Raw genomic sequence first — 18,707 nt, 5'->3', positions numbered from 1 at the left:
CAGCTCTGCTATCACTTCCAACATAAATGAAGACAGAAAACTAAACAGCAGTGACGTTTGTAGGGTTACTGAAGTTGGGCTAGCTGCTATATAATGATGTGCTACGTGATCGCTAGCGACACAGCTATGTTAGCAAAACATAAACACAGTGAAGCTGGAGGATGAACGCTAACTTTTTTCCACTCGATAAAAGTAACGTGAGGGTTCCCGATGGTTAGGGACAAATGCGATCGCATGGCAGGATGCTGTAAACGGACCAAACTTCAGTCAGGAGAACAACTGAGATAATCCATCCACAATACGAGGTTAGTCATTAATATACTGCAACAACATGGGAATAGAGCAGCTGCCAGAGAATTCAACATTAATGAATCAATGGTACGGAAGTAAAGGAAGCAAGAAGAATGAGTTGAGTAAAGTTTGACTTATTTGACTGTTTTATTTCGCTTAATGCGCCTTATGGTCCGAAAAATATGGTACTAGCTTTTGACAAAATTTGTTATTTACAGCATGTTTCTGGTCCTAAATCATTAAAAAACAAAACAAAATAACATTATGGGACATTAGATTTATTTATGATGCTCTTCATTATCACATCTGCAAATATTTCCCAACTTTACCTTTGGTTTGGCCTGAATCAGAGGAGGATGTATGTGCGCCCAGAAGTCTCAGTGTTCTGCACATGTCTGATGTGTGTTTGGAGGAGAATGTGAAATTTAACAAATTCTTAAGAGCATAGTGTGGTCATATATAATGCACACATTTCTCTGATGTGACTGTGCAAGAGCTATCCCTCCCCGAGGACATTATTACGTGCAGAATCATACAAAACTCAACAGTGAGATTTGCCTTCCTTGGTGAGGACACTTTGCTCTGAATGAACCATGAATTCATGCATTAGCAAAGTGAAGCCTTGTCCTGCGTGCACGCAGTCACAGACATATCAGGGTAGGCAGAAAGAAAATATCGAAAAACAAGTCTTCATAGCATCAAAAATAAAATCAAGGGCACGGACATACCGAATGAACTGTACATCTGAGGAATCCGTGTGAAATATCATCATCTATGTGAAATGTAAATATTGTACCGAAAGGTTTCATGGGCAGAGATATTAAAATATTCGGCACTTGTCATGCACCTTGGCAGCAGAAGAAGTGAAAAGGATTGGAGGGTAAGGTGCAGTCAGAGATGTCGGGTGTTGGAGATTAAACGGACTTAGGAAAAAGGTGCACCAGACAGCTATTGCCACAGAGGATGATTCAGGAAAAAGACCAGATCTCTGCTGGATCTTATAGTGAATTTACAAAGTCAAGGGAGTGTGAAAACATTCTCTCAAGAAGGTGCAAATTGAAGCAAAGACCCCTGACAGGTTGCCAGTAGTGGCATATACAGACCGTCTAGCGTTCACACTCACTTTCAGTTGTTACATGGATGCATGAACTCGTATTGTTCTTGCTGCCCTTGTTGTCCACCATGCTCACACAGGTTTCTGTGCAGTTAGTGGTGCTGGCTACCTAGCGCTATCACGGCTTCTGTCGAAACACTGGCTAACCGGAGTGAAAAAAACAACAACAAAAAAGTCATAATATAAAAAAGTCTTGCAGTCAAAATTTGCACAAATACGGTTAAAAAAAGGTTCCCCGTTGTTCTGTGAGTAGACACTTTTAGAGTGCAATCTCAAAGTAAGTGGAAATACTACATTCTGAAGAGACACACTGAGATAAAGAGGGATAAATCTGAAGCAAGTTTAGTAGCAAAAGACAAACAGAAGCGCCAGTGGAATTTCTACCACCACTTGCTACAGAGCCTTTAATCTGTGACTCTATACCTGCTCCTCTATATTCAGCATCTCTGCTCTCCTGTCGTCTCATAGCTCCTTATATCATTCTTGGCACAAAGCCACTTCACACATGATCAGGGTGCACAAGACAGGAGCTTCAATATTTCAGGATGTGCTGGAGCCCAGAATGCCCAGTGAGAATTCATAACCTTTTAATTGTTTTCAATGTGGGCAAAAGACACAAAGCAGGAAAAAACAGGAAAGAGTTGTTTCTCACAAATTCTCCTACCTCCACTACCAAGATGACCATGCCTATGGTTCCCAGCAGATACTTATTGTCATCCAGCCATTCCTCCACTTTCTCAAAGCAGCCCTGAAAAAAGGAACAAACCATGTTAAAATATCATTAAAATATACATTTTCAGTTTATGACACTGTAGTTGGAGCGATGGCTGCCCCCTGTTCAGTTACCCAGGAGAAAACTCAATCTTCTGGTTTGCAGTTTTCCTGCAAGAAAGCATTTCTTTAATGTGAGCTATACCATAGGATGGATAACTAGCAGGTGAGTTATTAAACACAGGTGAGTTATTGTGAGCGATGACATTTATATGCAGACGTACGGGACACATAAGCCGACGCGCGCACTAATCGTATGCTTAAATACATTCCCACCTGGGTTCATTCAGAGGCTACTCACTGGCAGGGATATAACACGACACACTTAAGGGCAGTTTCAGCAGCAAAGCTGTGGCCCTGCTGGTCTGTGGTTGCTGAGGCAGCATGTAAAAGTTAACTACAAAGCGTGTGGCCATCTCCTCTGGGCAAGATTACACACAAGCTTTTAATGATGAGCTTTCCCAATGGGCCAGCTCAATGTCTGTCTTTTCTCATTTTGGCAATTATATTACAGCTTTTAATCCTCTACTTTGGACGCACTAACGAACCACATGCCAGACCAATAGCAGATTAGAGTAGTAATACGAGAGAAAACTGGTGAACATTGTGCTACAAGGTTTTGTGAGAAAAGAAGAGCTGTTGTCTCGAGAACAATAGAAAAATCCATTGGATTTAGGCAATAAGAGGAAAACTTTAAAGCGACTTTAAGTACCCACAAAGTGTTGGAAAAAAACAACAGTGGATTAAAGCTTACAAATGCATGCCTCGTTTAAATTTGGGGAGCAGAAATTGGCAAGTATTGTATTTTAGAGCAACAAAAGTGTAATTTAAAGGCAATATGTTAAAGCACTTCAAACATGGCATTAAAAAGTAGGACGCTGTGGATCTAACTTTCCAATACACCATGAGTTTTAATGGGAAGAAAAGTATCAACAACCCCCAACACGGAGCAATTGTTGTTCACGCTGTAGTCACTTTGTGTTTTTGTTTTGCTGTCCCTTTCTTTCACTTTTCAGTATTTTTCTTTGTGGTCACTTTGTTCCTCTTAATTTGTCTCTTCGCAGCTGTTCATTGGTATGCTCATCCGCACCTCTCTGTAGTAGTTTTCCGCCTCGAGTTGTTTCGTGTTGTTTTCCTGTTATGGACATTTTGCATTTTGAGTCTGTTGAAGTTTCTATGGTGGTTTTGTCTTTGTGGTTCTTTCACAGCTTTGCAGTCCTTTGGTTAATTTAAGCCCCCCAAAAAATGCACTAAGAAAATCGTTTCAAACCAAAAACTTCTTGTGCACAACTGAACCTCTGCAACAACAGTGAGAAAACCTGTGATCACTAAAACGATGTAAGTATGCTGATTATTTTAAATTAGCCCAACTGCGTGAGCATGGTCATAACATGACCTGTTAATGGTGCAACTTAATTTGTTAATGAGTTGGAGGTTTAGTGAGTTGGGAGCCCATATGGAGAAGAATTGTCTGAAGGATGGACAAAATACAATTTTTTGAAACCCCAGAGCACAGCTGCAGCAGTAATCAGGATGTACAAAAGAGCCATAGTAACACTAGTCAGAGCCACAGTGGCCCTCCACCTGAAACGCCACAGACAGTGCACTGCTTCCAAAGTACAGCTCTGAAAATTGGAAGAACAAGTGGTTCAATCTCACAATGGAAATTTGAATTTTAGCTTAGAACATTGCTTAATGTCAGTCTCTATATACGTCATAAAAACCCCTCCTCCTCACTCTTCTTCTTTGGCCTAAAACTGAAAGATCGAATGTTGCTAAAGAGCTGAAAAACAGCCTGATGAAGATTAGGATCACAAGATAAATTGGTTTGGCTGAGATGGGGATGATACACAGCGTGAAGCTCAACTGAAAATTGTAAATACGGTATCTAAAAGTTTCAAGGACAGCGAGTGGATGTTAGACAATGTCAGACAGGTATCTTAATTGTGTACTTGAGTGCTGAGGAGTAAAAACACATTGAGAAGTGAGGTGCAGTCAAAAATATCAGGTGCTGGAGATGTTGGAGATTAAATGGACTTAGGAAAAAGGTGCACCACAGACAGCTATTTTTATACGCCATGACTCAGGAACAGAGCAGAACTCTGTTTGGATCTTGTAGTGAATTTACAAAACCAAGGGAGCAGAGAGAAACAGGGAAACATTTTCTCGAGAAAGGGCAAATTGAAATAAAGACTCCTAATACAGAGCCACCCAATCACAGGGGCAGCATTTACTGAAAAGACAACCGTTTTACAATGACATATTCATACCGCGGGGACGCTAAAACTCTTTTGTTATGTAGATGCACCAGTCAAGACCTTTTTGATATTCTGGTTGTCCACTTTGCTTATGTCCCTCCATAAAAGAAACATGCCTGTGCAGCCTAAAAAGGCTTCAGTGTCAGTAAAAACTTCACATGTATATATTTTGTAGGTGCACTGAGACTGCAGGGCAAAAAAAGATAAAAAGAAAGAGTCTGGCGGTAAAGTGAAAAAGCAACCGGGGTTCCTGGTGAGTGCTGAGATCACTCCGAGTGGTTGCAAAAACGCAGCATAAACAGTCTGCACACGCACACACACACACACACACACACACACACACACACACACACACAGCCAGTTAATTGCTGGCTACCTCAAGTTAACGTCTGTTTCCGTTGGTACATTGGCTGACTCAAGCAAATTAACAGATTACACTTCAGCAGTCGAAGCTGCACAAATGTGGCAAAACAAGTTTGGCTTTGTTCAGACAGTTTTAGAGGACATGTTCTAAGTAAATAGAAAACCTACTATGAGGAGAGACAGTAACAACACAAAGAGGGATAAATGGTACCAAAAAGCACCACTGAACGACACAGGAAATCGTTCCTGCCCGTGGCCTTCTCCCTGTACAACTCCTCCATCTAACACACTGTAAACACTGCAATAGTTACACCCTGTTTGCACACACTCTACAGTCAAATAGCAAATGACAAAGTTCACAGGTTAGAGTCAAATGTCAATCATATATATTCCACCTCTGTAATATCCTTTGTCAATATTCTTGATATTTATAATTGACTGACTTGTATATATTTGTGCTATTTCTTAAATTTGCTAACACTGTAACAAATTGTGTTACTCAAATAGTTTAGTCTGTTACTGTTACTGTCTTGGAGTAATTGTAACCCACATCATTTCCTCAGGGATTAATAAAGTATTCTGATTCTGATGTCATAGCAGTTTTGGGCCCAGCATGTTTCCTATAATCTGGACAGGAATATTGCTTGAATCCAACAGAATACTTTCAGAGTATCAGTTTTAGAAAGAGAAAGGTCAAGGCAACACAAACTATACAGCCAAGATTAGGTAGAAAATGACTTTGTGTATCATTCATATCCTCCAAAACAAAAAGTTAAATACAGTATATTCTGTGGAGTCATTTTAATACCATAAAACTTAGTTTTGAATAATTTAAAAAGAGCAAACACGTGACTCTTATACTTAAAAGCAAAAGCAAAACACTGAGAAGCAAAACTCAAACCCTACATCAGAGTCCAGGTCAACTCACCCTGTTCCAGAACATGTTGGTGGAGTTCCGCCCACAGTTCTGGTAATGCTCCTGGCAGCAGCGATCAGGAACTACTTTGTCCTTCAGGGCCTCGTGCCAGTCGGTGTATCCTATCACTCCACAGCATTTCCACTGTTAATGCCATACAAATGTCAGACGGAAGATGAGTTAATGCTCTGTGTCCTCAGCGGCCCCAAAAAAGCTCAAACAAACTTTAATTTAAAATTTTAATTGGTCACTTTCCTTTAAAGGACAGCAAAAAAGGACTGAAGTGTACTTGGACAGCAGTTTGGGCTTTTAAGGTCACACTAATACCACAGCTACAAGCCAGGACATTAGCTGGAATATCTGAATAGATTTTAGTCATTTGTGCTTAAACATTCACTCTGACGTTTCTCATATTGTAAATGCATGGCGTTACTTACCTCTGCCTGGATGATGTTCCAGGCATTTCGCAGGCCTATGTTGTTTTCTGAGTTGTACAGAGCCAGCCCATCCTTGAGATCCTGTTTGGCATTCTCACGCACCTGGAGAGGATAAAAGCAAACATTAGCCTTAGTTAGAGATCTTAGTTTGGAGGGGTTGGCTTTGCAAGAACAGTCCGGTGAGTTACACCATTCAATACCTCTTTATGTTGTCTTTATATTGGAGGAGGCAGTTGAAGCTTGGGTGTTTGTAGAGGTGCACTCGCATTATTTCAAACTGTCAGCATCCTTTTCACACAGATGCAAACAGTAGTGGCAGGTGTGCAGTTAAGTGCTTTTAGTGGACTGTGTATGACTGACGAATCATTAGCGCAAAGCAATCCGACACTACAATATAAAGACATAAAATGCCAGCGACTTCACAGTTATGGGTAACCTCTTTATATTAAACTCACCTTTTGTCAAATAAAAAAAACACGTAACTAAACATGCACACATGGGCCCCACACGCACTCACATTCACACTTGTTGCACCCTGCTTGCTGCTGTGATGTCTGAACATCTGACACGTCATGTGTCGCTCCAGTCCCACACTAAATCCACTCCCTGCGGACGATGCTGTCTTCAACATGCCCTTCAGCAGTGCTAGCAAATCATTTTCCTCTTGAGTGAACACCAACAATTTGCTCAGGGTTGGGCCATGTCTGAGGGAGATTAATATCTCATTCGGTGTGTTAATGAGATACAAAATCAGAGCTTTAGCTCTCCTGCAGTTTCATATGCCTGTGGGGATTTGCTAACTGCCAGGACAGATTGAGAGGCGCTTTAGATACGGGGTAATTATGACTAGAAAAATGACATGGACTGACAGAACCACGCTGTACATCTTCACGGGCAATAAAAGTAATATCACAACAATAGAAATGCACTTAATACTTAAAGCTTAGAGTTAAAGAGTGTGATCAGGAAATCTGCACAGGACAAGAGAAGCTGCATTAGCACTGTCACGTCCAGACACAACAAGGTGATTTCAGCATTTCTCAGTGTTTTTAGGTGTCAATAAATCCTTTAGTGAAAGAATAAGGAAGAAAGTAACAATAAGCAGCCAGAAGCCTGGCTTCTATAAAATAATAACGCATTTAATATCACTTGACTTTCTGTCTTACACATTAGAAATAGTACAAATCCAACTTTCCTTTGACTGTACAGAAACGACATTAAGCTTTAAATTCACTGGTTCACTACCCTTGTTTTTCAGCTGCAAGGCTTTTGAAATCTATTTGCTGAATTAGACATAAAAGTCAAACTGAATTTTTACTGATTAATTAAAATTTCGCGGGCAATAAAATGCTTTAGTAATCATTAAAGATGCAAACCCCATTTAAAACACCCTCTAAAAGCTTTGAAATAAGACGAGAATTATTTGAAATCCCATTCTTCCTCCTCGGCCTGCAAGTTTGCTGATGCAGATCTCTGTCCTCGTGCAGGAAAATGAAATGAAGAACAGCAGCACCATCAATCTCTGCCTTATGCTTTGTTTCTATCTGCTATCTTGTCTTCTCCACCTACAGTAGGCTGTATGTGATGTTGCTGGCTCATTACAGACTCCTCAAACAGTCGCTGGAGAGCAGGGTCCCCCTTATTGCAATAAAAGTCTTCTTCCGAGTCTCCGATAAGTCACTGCACATCATTTTTTTGTGTGAAAGTCTTTGTTACAGTGTGAAATGAAAGTTAATGATCCAGATTTACCCCTAACGAGAGGCAGACAAATGAATACAGAACAAACAGGGAGTTTGAGGATCATGCGGCACGCCGACCCCTTTTTCTCCTCGCCACAGAAGCGGACAAAAACACGAGCCTATTTCTCGACTAATGCTTGCACTGCCGGTCCTCGAAAATGTTGACAAATAACAGGCCAGCACCACGCTGTGGCAACATCCGACTTCTGGGAAGTTTTGCCTGGATGTTGCCACGCAATATTTCACGTGTGGCATGTAGACAAAGCCCTGAGACAGAGCTCATATGTCTCATTGCATAGATAAGCTTGTAGTTTCCTCTGTGATGACCAAGTCTGCACACAGCAATATACGACCGCACATTCATCACAGAAATCTAAAGGGTTCAGCTTGGCCGGCTGAGAAAACACTCATAATTCACAGAAATGAAAAAAAAAACAAAAAACAAAGAGAGACAAGAAGATATACACGGTGAGGGCGGTGGAAGGAGAAGCCTTTCTGTCCAAACTGTTCATGTTTCCCGTCGCTGATCACAAAAATAGAGCAGAGAGCGGGTGGTAGATTGTTGGAGAAACACCTGTCCCAGATCTGGTGACATGGTAACACCCAGGGGAGCAGGTACACTGAGACCTGTCACTGTTCAGATGTGAGGTTACACTGAATACTCGTTACCAGAGTGTGTGCCACGACAGAACCGACTGCTCCAATTTCCAAAGACGGGAAAGATCTGATCATTTCAGAGAAGGATACAGCCACCACAGAGGTGCACCGTCCTCGAGTTTTGCCTTTGGGGACATCTGGCTAACGACTGGTGTCTCAGCAGGCTGTTTTGAAAATGCTGTGGAACATTTAGAGTTCCTCACGTAACACGGAGAGCATTACGTATTAACATGAGATTCTGTGAAAACAGAAGAGACGAGCAAAACTTTTATTATGTCAGTTTGCTCACTTAATATCTTACGAAAATTGTACAGCATCCATCTGTGAGTTAGTGTATTTGCACCTGCGGTGGGTAAACTATAGATAAAACCTTTATCTGTCTGCATGTTCAGTGCATGCTGACAGGAAAACAGGGCAACGATCTCGGGATACCAAACACAGTCAGACTAACAAGTGCTCAACTTTCCACTGAAAAACCTGAACCTGATTTTATGTGGGGATGGCTAAGTGCTTAGGAACAGCTTTGAACTTTCAAAATGGCTAATATCTTATCTACATATTCACACTAGCAAAAAATATGAAGGATCATCATTGATTGTTATTTTAAAAACACTTTTCTTTCTTTTTTTGTCCCTGCACTTTCTTTTTGGTCAACTACTAAATTAAACAGATTATTGTTAAGTTGTAGCTGCTCCCCTGTGTTCACCAGCTAGTAACTCACTTTGGTTCTTTGCTAACTGATGTTGTGTTGGGGCTGTTAAATAGCTTTTCTTGTGAAATTTCTAATCAAATTGCCTCAAACTCCCAAGTTCCCACGCTGGCAAGTGTTCACATCGCATTAACGTTCAGTACCAGAGCAGCTCACATCATCGTTTACCCGACAGCTGTATAATAATTAAAAATATACTTTACAGTGGAATATTCCTTGGCATTATTGCTATTTTTCTTTTTGATGGAGAAATGATGAAGCGACTCCACACATACTCACCTGTCTTCAAATCTCATCTATAATGCAAAGAACCAGAGATCTGCCTGCATACGCAGGTTTCTGACGAGACAGGCGGTGCAGAGAACACTTTTTTTATGTTTAAAAAAGTGACAGACAGTTGAGCTGATATTCTATCCTCAGCTGTGGTACACTAGCAGGCACAGTAGATTTCATATTTGATGTAAACTGCACCGAAGTACACAGGATCTGAACCCAAGTCAACCTCTTCCAAACTGAACTTCTGATTGTAATTTGCTGTCAGGGTATGGTACACAAAGCTCACATTATCACAAATACCAGACTTCAGGCTCAAATGTTCCTAAATGCAGAGTTTCAAGCATGAAGTTACCATTAAATCCTATTTAAATAAAACATATTCAAAGCTAAATAATCCAGATCAAATTGCCACTTATTTCACTGTTTTGTGAAGCAAACAAAACTGCCTCTTGTCATATCTTCAGTCTTTTGCTGCATGCTCTTTAAGGATAGACCGAACCTCTTTCAAACATGTTTAGTGCTTTTTTCCTCTCACACGCAGTCATTGTTGGGTCATATACCGTCTGGAAACACTGGTTTTAGTTTCAGGACTACTGGGAAACTAAGAAGCTAACAACGTTTCACTGTTGCTCTAATTGCAAAGCTCAGGACAAATACATTTACTGCCCTGAAATTGTAATAAATGATGTGAATCCAAACAGAATCAGTGCCAGAGGTCTCCAAACAGCACATTATTAAACACGTTACTTAATTCCCTCAGTTGCTCTGCAACCCTGTGCTTTGTAGCCCGAGGCCAGGGCACTTGACAGAGTCAGGGGAAGAGCCCCACTCCAGCTTTAATTGGTCGGGGAAAAATAACGCACAGCCAGGAATTGAACATAATTCTGTCTCTGCACAAACGTAACACGCAGCTAGATGTGACTGCCGCTGTTGTTGGGCTGTGAGTAAGACATCAAGGATGTGCCACAGCCTGCTCGCCTTTTCCATGCCAAAATTTGCTTCCTTCCTCTTCCATGACTCCATGTTTGCCTTTTTCCTGATTCTTTTTCTAAAATTTTACAGTGACATCTAATTTCACTTCTGACATGGCTGACCTCTTTCTCCCCCCTTTTTTGTGTACTTCAGCACCCTAACACATAACAAATTCATCCTTCCCTGCCATCCTTTGATATCTCATTTCTTTTTTTCTTCCACCTCTGTCCACACCTTCCACCCTTCCTTCATTTTTTCCTCGCCCTCCCGACATCCCTACGTACATGCTCCGGTGCTTCCTGTCTCTCTTGCAAAGTTCTGCTTCCTCATTCTGAGCTAATAAACCTTCACTGGTGTTCAGCTCAGCGTGTTGGGTCGACGGAGGCACAATGAGGTCAGAGCGTTAAAGACGGATGGCTGTAATCTGGTTTGCCGCCCAGCCATCTGCTGCAGTCAGCTGGTTGCTAACTGCAGGGCCAGCCTTTATTATACTACGCCCTCTACATGGCATTTAATCAGAAAGCTTAACACCACTGGGCTGTGGAAGGAATGAGGGAGTGCCCACGCATAAGCCATACCTGGAGGCAAGACTGCTGGGGTGAAGAAGACGTGAGAGAAATTCTCTATTAACAGGACTGAGCAGTACCTCCTAAGTAGGATTAAACTGGTGGAAATGGACGCTAAACGAAAAAAACATGTTGCAACAAACGCAAGATACTATATGTTTGTCTTTTCCTCCCACCCGTCAACAGATTGTCGCCCAGACGGATCACAGTATGCACAAAAAGTCAGTCATGACTTAAATATGACCTATTTGAGAGACTAAAATATCTGTTTTGCAGGCCTCCGTCAATACACGTTTAAAAGCTGCCAACTACTGTACCATATGTCTTCCAGTGTTGTTAATAAATGCCCTGTGATTAGGGGATCAAATAAGAAAAGTGAATTAGTGATTCCTCTGATCACAGTCTGTAGCAGAAGACGAGGGGAGCCTCACACGGCATACAAGATCTCACTGGAGACAGAGAAAAAAAACCCAACCACAAAACAAAAAGCAATATGTGAAGGTCTTCTGCAACTGTCCTTTTAGCCAAAACAGACAAACTTTAAAATATAATAATGCAGTTTCCTAAATTTGCAGGACATCCTGATTATAGCAGTCTGAAAATGTCATCTCCAATAACATGCAATTTACTTTAAACGCTTTGCCTTCCAATGACATTTGAAGACCAATAAAGGAAAATATATTTGGTTGTGATCCTCATTATCATGGTTTCACATTCCATTAGGTTTAAGCCAGGATAAACACACAGTAATTTGGCAAGAACGGGGCAAACATAAAACACGGTGGGTATTCACTGGAACTTGTGCGAATGAGTTTTCCCCGGGTAATGCCCCATGCTTTGCTAATGCAGACTCAACTGATTTCTCATTTAGGAAATCCTCAGCACTACTGGGCTATCTTTTACTGACTTCACAGGTGATGGGAAAGGCACTGCTGTGAAGTCAAGAGGTTTTCTATTTAAATTCCGCCGGAGGGATCACGGTTAAGCCGGTAATATTTTGATGATAAGGCAACAGACATATTTACTCCTGACAGGGTGTGCCTGCGAGACCCGATCCGAATCTGAGAATGGATTGGCTGCTAAATGAATTCCTTTATCTGCCTGAGAGACTAGGTTTGAGCAATAACCTCAGAACAAAGAGGCAGAATTAGCTGATGTCCCGAGGGCCGTGTGACATAAGAGAGCGAATATATAAATAGACGGATCTATCAGCGACATGTCCTTGAAAACACAGAAGTCTTCATCGCTCGTCCTGCACAAGACACTTGTCTTCTTCGGGATGAAACATTTGTGGTTGGATCAGATTAAAGATGAAGACGAATTCAGCCTGCACGCGGACATCTGTAATATCCAGAGCTTTGCATGTAGGCATCTGCTGTTACCCCCATACACATTCACCTGATTTAACCTCATTCATGGGGTCATGGGAAATATTCCTGGAACTAATTAGGGGGAGCCAACTGTTGGGGATTGAGTTGAATTTTGTGGCCTAACCTTTGACTGCCGTGTTAATGGTGGGGTGAAGACACTCAAGCTTCTGACAGAGAAACAACCAAATATAAAAACAGAAAACTCTGATACCCAGAAGCAACTGGAATATAGGTATGCTTATCACACTAACACCTTTTATTGCTTTCTGCATTTGTCTGTGATCATCTGTGTGTGTGAGAGAGTGTGTGTGCATGCTTTCTTTTAACGTCTTCAGCTGGAATAATAAAAGACAAAATTCAGAGATAACACATAACAACTTACCTTATCTGTGTACACAAAGAAGAGGATGAGCAAAATCACCTCTGCCAGAAGAATTATCAGCAGGACAATGAAGAACTGTCAGACAGAGGAAGAGCACCGTTACAACAGCAGCACTGGCAATATTGTAAATTGAATTTGGGAACAAAACTCTGAACAGCTAAGCTTCTTCTGCGGTTAAGTGCTGTTTTATCTGAGTTACATGATGAAAGAAAAAAAAGACACAATTTCACAAACTTCACAGTAAGACTTGCATCGATGATTTAAAGTGCATTTATTTATACTCCAAACTCAAATGTACTGTGTGACTCATGGAGATACACGGATCATTTAATGATCTTTTAATTTCGGTTAAAGCAATTGTTTGACATCTTGTGAAACATAAGGCAAGGGTTAAATGAGATGAGCTAGCAGCCAATTAGTTTAGCTTAGACTGAAACAAAAAAAACCAAAAACGAGAGAGAAATAGCTTCATAGCCTGGCTTTATCTGCCAGCTGGCATCTCTTAAAACCCAATAATTAACACATGAATCATCATCAAGGATAAACAAAAAAAATAAAGCTGTAGTATTTTAAGGTTAATTGCCCAGCTATGACCCAGTGAATCACTTCACATGACCATAAAACCAGCCCTAAATAAAGCTAGCTGGCGTTACCTACTGACCCCTCCATTTATACAGTTCAGCTTGGCTGGACAGTTTCTGGCAGTAGCTTTATATTTACCAGCTGTATTAATCTCCTCATTTTTGCTCTTGACAATAAAACAAATGAGTAAATTTCCCCAAAAATGCTCCAGGTTTCAGTTAATGGTTTCATTTGGAAGCAGCATACACAGAAACCAACATTTCTCAAGACAAACAAAGAAAAAGAAAAAATCCATAAACATAAACAAAGTAAATTTAAAAAGGGAGAAGGAAATTAGAAAAGAGACATGAAGCAAGAGGTGGGAGTGATGGTGGGAGGAAAAAAGGAGAATCTCTGTGCTGGAGGGCTTGTGAATGTGTGAGGGGAGTGTAAAAGGTTTAATACTTCCTAAGATTAATTTCTAGCACAGCCTTGCATCTCATCTACTACTCTCTCTACTTGACTCCATTACAGCACGGTATTTACCAAGCTCTCCTGCACAGCATGGGAGGAGGCATGCAAACCTAGATTTTTGAAAAACCCATTAATTCCAAACTCATCTGGGAGGGAGGGTGCAAGCTATTATTTATGTCACGGCTCACATGATATAGTTACAACGGTTTGCTGGTGCATATGGCTTTGCAGCCCACAGAATGATTGTTGTTCACCCACAGTCAACTTGTGGAGCATCCTCTCTTTCGTCCACTTTTGTCTCTACACAACGTTACTTTCCTTCACTGGCATTTACAATCAAATGAACTGTTTCTGCAAAGCAAATTGGTGGTGCTTCATGCACGCGGCTTTCATTTTCTCAAAAGTTGACTGCGCGCCTTTTGTGTGAGGTTGTGCATGTGTTTTATGTGATACACAGCGCTCAGCAATCTGCTCTGTGGGTGCATGCTCTCATTTGCCAGCAATCGCACTGTTATCTCACCTTGTTTTGTTTCTTTAAAAAATGTCTCAATAAAACTATTTGGCAGAAAAGTTGGGAACAGAGCAGCTGTGCTGTCTTTGTTACTGCATAGTTTATATCGCTGTTATGCAAAGGATGTCCGGTCTTTGAATATTTCTAATCCAAAGAGAGCTGTACATCTATGCTGTATGTTAATAAAAGTGCCAACTTCAAAGACAATATGTCTATTTGGCAGAAAAGGCGCACTGCAATATCGCTGCAAAGGATGTCCGGTCTTTGAATATTTCTAATCCAAAGAGAGCTGTACGCAGACCAACTTCAAAGATAACATGTCAAGGTAAACGCTCAGATCTATTTGCGCTGGGAGATCTAAACCTACTCTTGATGTTTCCCTGTCCTGAGCCCACACCACCACCACCACCTCCCCAAACCTTTGGATGTGCTCGACTGGACAGAAAGACAAACAAACAACACAACAACAGCAACGACAGCAGACATGGATGCCCTAAACAGAATTATCCTGGCCAAATATAAAAGGCTGTCACACACAGATGTGGCAGGAGACTCGGTGAGAAACATCAAAACTTTGATATTTTCCATTAACTCGCATTTTTTTCTCTAATTCCAGCCATCTTTCACACCCCTCCGCTCTGTCTTTGCACTCTGCTCTCTCTCCCTGCTTCACAGTTGTTAGGCAGGTGAAGGAAGCCATGTCTAACACTGAGGATTTGGTGGGGCTTTTGACTGATGCAAGAGCTTCAAGGGATTGAGCTGTTTGTGATGTTAAGTACTCAGAGCCCCAACTCCACTTCTCATTTAAAGTTTCTATACATGAAAGTTTTTTTCCCTTGCCTTTCTGCAGTGGATCCCTGCAAACCTCATTCTGTTGGGTGAACTCTCATAATTAACTTGTGCTTAAGATAACACAGTTGTACAACTTTGGGCAAACAGTGCAACGTCAAGACAGAACAGTCTTTGTAATGAATAATAGAACATTCTCAATTCTTGAGCTTCAAAAGCATCAAGTGCCTTTTGGTGTGCTCTATGCAAATACTAATTCAGCCACAGATTCCGTACAAAAAGAGCCCCCGCCTGAAATTCCTTTCACTGGGCTTTCACCAGAGCCATGGCAATGACATGCATTAGTTGCTATTAATTTGCAGAAAGGGAGAATCCTATTGCTCAGCTCTAATTTTCCTTTGTGCACTCTTGAGGTTCGATAGAGGGCAGACTGAATTACTGAGCTAGCCCCAGTCATCTAGCTCTCCCGAGGGTCTGGTAATAGGACAAATACAAAAAAAGCTCCTGGTGGCCTGTGACCAGTGTGCCTTTAAGTATAGACACTTGCATGCAGTTTGCATGTGACAGTGCAGACAACCCTTGCAGCAAAAAGGCACAAAACACGAGCAGTTCTCAAAATGTTATGGCATTGCTTTTTTTGTGTGTCTCATCTTTGGCAAAATAACAATGACTCTTAATGGTCCATTAAAAACATTTCCAAGCTATGAAATTAGGGCTGCTACTATAAGTGCTGTCTTTGTAGTTTGCACAAACTTTGGCCCACTGCCACCATTACTGTTTTCTATCAACTTTATACATTCATGAAAAGCTCATCTTAATATTTCATTGCTGCAAGGGTTGTATTTATCAATAAAATATGCAGCTTCCCCAGGGGTGCCAAAACCTTCTAATACAACTGATTGCAAGAGGTCAACTCTACAAATGAATTTCAGTCAATAAATGCATGAGTGAGAGAAATTAAGGGAAGAACTACAATGTGTACATTTGTGCTGCTGACAGTTATCCATGTGTGACTTTAAAAAAAATATATTTTGTAGGTATCTGGATTTAACTCACGCTCAGAAGCAGGCACTTGTTCTCCTTGATGGCACCCAGGCAACCGAGAAAGCCTGTTACCATGACGATGGCGCCGATGGCAATGACCATATTGGCAGCTGACAGTGAAGGGAATGAGGGTGAGAAGGTGGCGAAGCTGCCCTGAGACACCGAGAGCCAGATGCCCACACCGAGCAGCCCGCAGCCACATAACTGCAAGGCAAAAGATAAGACAGACGACAAGGTGAGAAAACAAACAGACAGGCACAACCTTTTCAGGGTAAGCTGCAGAAATGATTAGCATTCAAATTCATCTTAAGCTCTCCACTGGCTGCGTTGGTTTAAAGCGAGACCTGCTGAACAATAACAGTAATTCAAAGAGTAAGGTTAGCTTTAAATTAAAAGCCATCTCCACCTCAAAAGTCCCAGTGCAACAGTCTCAATTTCCCCTCCAGCAGCCTGAGGAACTGCCCACACAATCATACATCTCCAAACACTGGTCAAAAAACGAGAGACTTTACACCAATTACAACTACGATAAGCCAATAACGCTCTGCAAGTGATTAGAGCAAAAACTGGGCTTGGGCCATGCTGGTTTTGCACGTTTGAGCTGATTTCATTAAATCCAGAACAAACAGACATGTAATTACTGCCAATCGCTGTAATGAAAACTTCCCAGATTTATGAAATCTGCTTGCAGTAGAGTTGAGCTTCACCTAGAGGGAGCAATTCCCTAATCTCACCCTGTCACCCCGCCAGGCCCCTGCTGTGTGTGTGAGATCTGCAGAGTCCATTAATGCAATAAAGTGTTAATGGAAGGCTTAGACTGGCAGAGCAGAGAGTCACGCCTGCTGATGTGCGAGTCCTCCTATCAAAGATCAGAGCAGTACATGGTCACCGCTTTGAGAGTTACGTTTTTATGGAGACCTAACAGGATAAAAATCAATAAAAGAAATACACATGGCAATATATATGAAAACCAAAGAGAGCTAAAATATGCAAACAAACCAGGGTAAATGATTGCACCGTTACTCTTTCCTCCTTTCTATTAACACCGCTGCCCTCTTCCCTTCTCATCTTTGCACCACTGCACCAGAAAGCTTTAATGCCTGTCAGCAATATGTACAACAAACCTGCAGTGCATGCAAACAAACAGACATGGAGGAGCACATTTATACACAGCATACAGAAGCAGTCACGATCAAGAAGAAATTACAGAGAGATATGTGTCTGTTGCAAACTGCTTCCTTTTGTTTTACTATTAAATAATTAATCAGCCACATGGAGAGATAATCTGCAGCAGCTGACAAAGTTTAACTGTCAGCTAATAACAAACCTGAAAATTTGCTGCACTATCAGCACTTCCCTAGCAAACAAGTGTAGCTCCAGTTAGACAAATGCACACAAGTGTTGATCAACAAAGTGACTGGAAACAAATTAGTAGGTGCAGAGTACTCAAAGTCGCTCTCGGCAATGTTAGGTGATGATGTATAACTGATGTGCAACTTTGGGATCACAGCTGCAGACCTCATGAAGTGGGGACAGATACCTCAGGTCTAATGAGTCCTATAGGATCTGTAAATACGTAAACTGAGCCTAAGAATTCAGTTCTCAGATGTCAAATGAGCCGAGTCCTACTGTCACTGACCTGCGATATGTACAAGCTGTGACCTCCACAGATACAAACTCCTCAGAACGTATACATACATCAGCATATTCTGCTGAATGAATGATACACTTGGTCTCACAAAGCCTGGGAAATGACTACGAGCAATAGAAGTGAGAACAAAGTGAAAGAATCTGGATTGTGCATAAATTCCTCAAAGATACTTGAAAGCCGAATTCCAGAACTGATTGACTGCGGGTGAGTCTGTGAAAGCCTGAAGTGAGTGCTCGCATAAGCAAAGTCTGTCTGCTGTCAAGGTTTACAAGGTTGCTGTGAACAGACCAACAAGCATCAGTATGTGAGGGAAAGGTACATCGGTGCTCAAAAGACTTTCAGTCATTCATAATCTAAATAATTCAGAGGCAACTAGCCCTTTATTCTTCCCTGATTAAAAACGGGAGAATAAAAATGTCAATTGAAAACGCTGGAAAAGGTCATGTCCTTATGCAGAGCGGCTAATATACAGGATCGCACGCGCACCATTCAGAAGGCCAGATTATAGAGAGCGAGGAGGCATTCAAGGAAGCAGAGGACGAATAGTAAGTTTAAGAGGGCAGAAACATAGAGCGGATTTACAGCTAGTGAGGGGGAGCACCAGGAGGTTTAAGAGCCCAGGTGGGGAGCGTTACAATGCCTTCTCTTAATTGTGTTTAATGCCCAGTGAAGGGAGCTCGTCCAAGTGTGTCGCTCTCTTAAGTGACTGTGAAACCACCCAATCCCCGCTCAATCTGTCTGATCTGAGCCTACCGAGAGCACGGTGTAATCTCTGTCCTGTTTCTACTACGACTACAATAACAACAGCAACACGCTGTCATCAGACCTTTGTGTAGGTGTCTCTAGTAAAAGCTCT

At 41.5% G+C, this 18,707-nt stretch overlaps 1 protein-coding gene across 5 annotated transcripts in view; it reads right to left on the bottom strand.

Moving 5' to 3' along the window:
- The window catches only part of tspan9a (tetraspanin 9a), a 176,660-nt gene that overhangs the window by 3,050 nt on the left and 154,903 nt on the right, over positions 1-18,707 (bottom strand). For all 5 annotated transcript variants that reach the window (XM_039614851.1, XM_039614853.1, XM_031725985.2 and 2 more), the window contains 5 exons: positions 16,213-16,404; positions 12,822-12,896; positions 6,151-6,252; positions 5,726-5,857; positions 2,070-2,153 (listed from right to left, as the gene is read on the bottom strand). In XM_039614851.1, coding sequence (XP_039470785.1) covers positions 2,070-2,153; positions 5,726-5,857; positions 6,151-6,252; positions 12,822-12,896; positions 16,213-16,404 — 585 coding nt within the window. The remainder of the gene's footprint in view (positions 1-2,069; positions 2,154-5,725; positions 5,858-6,150; positions 6,253-12,821; positions 12,897-16,212; positions 16,405-18,707) is intronic.

This window comes from Oreochromis aureus, linkage group 7, assembly GCF_013358895.1.
Source record: "Oreochromis aureus strain Israel breed Guangdong linkage group 7, ZZ_aureus, whole genome shotgun sequence".
In the NCBI taxonomy this organism is placed as follows: Eukaryota; Metazoa; Chordata; class Actinopteri; order Cichliformes; family Cichlidae; genus Oreochromis; species Oreochromis aureus.
This window is presented reverse-complemented; position numbering and strand designations above follow the sequence as displayed.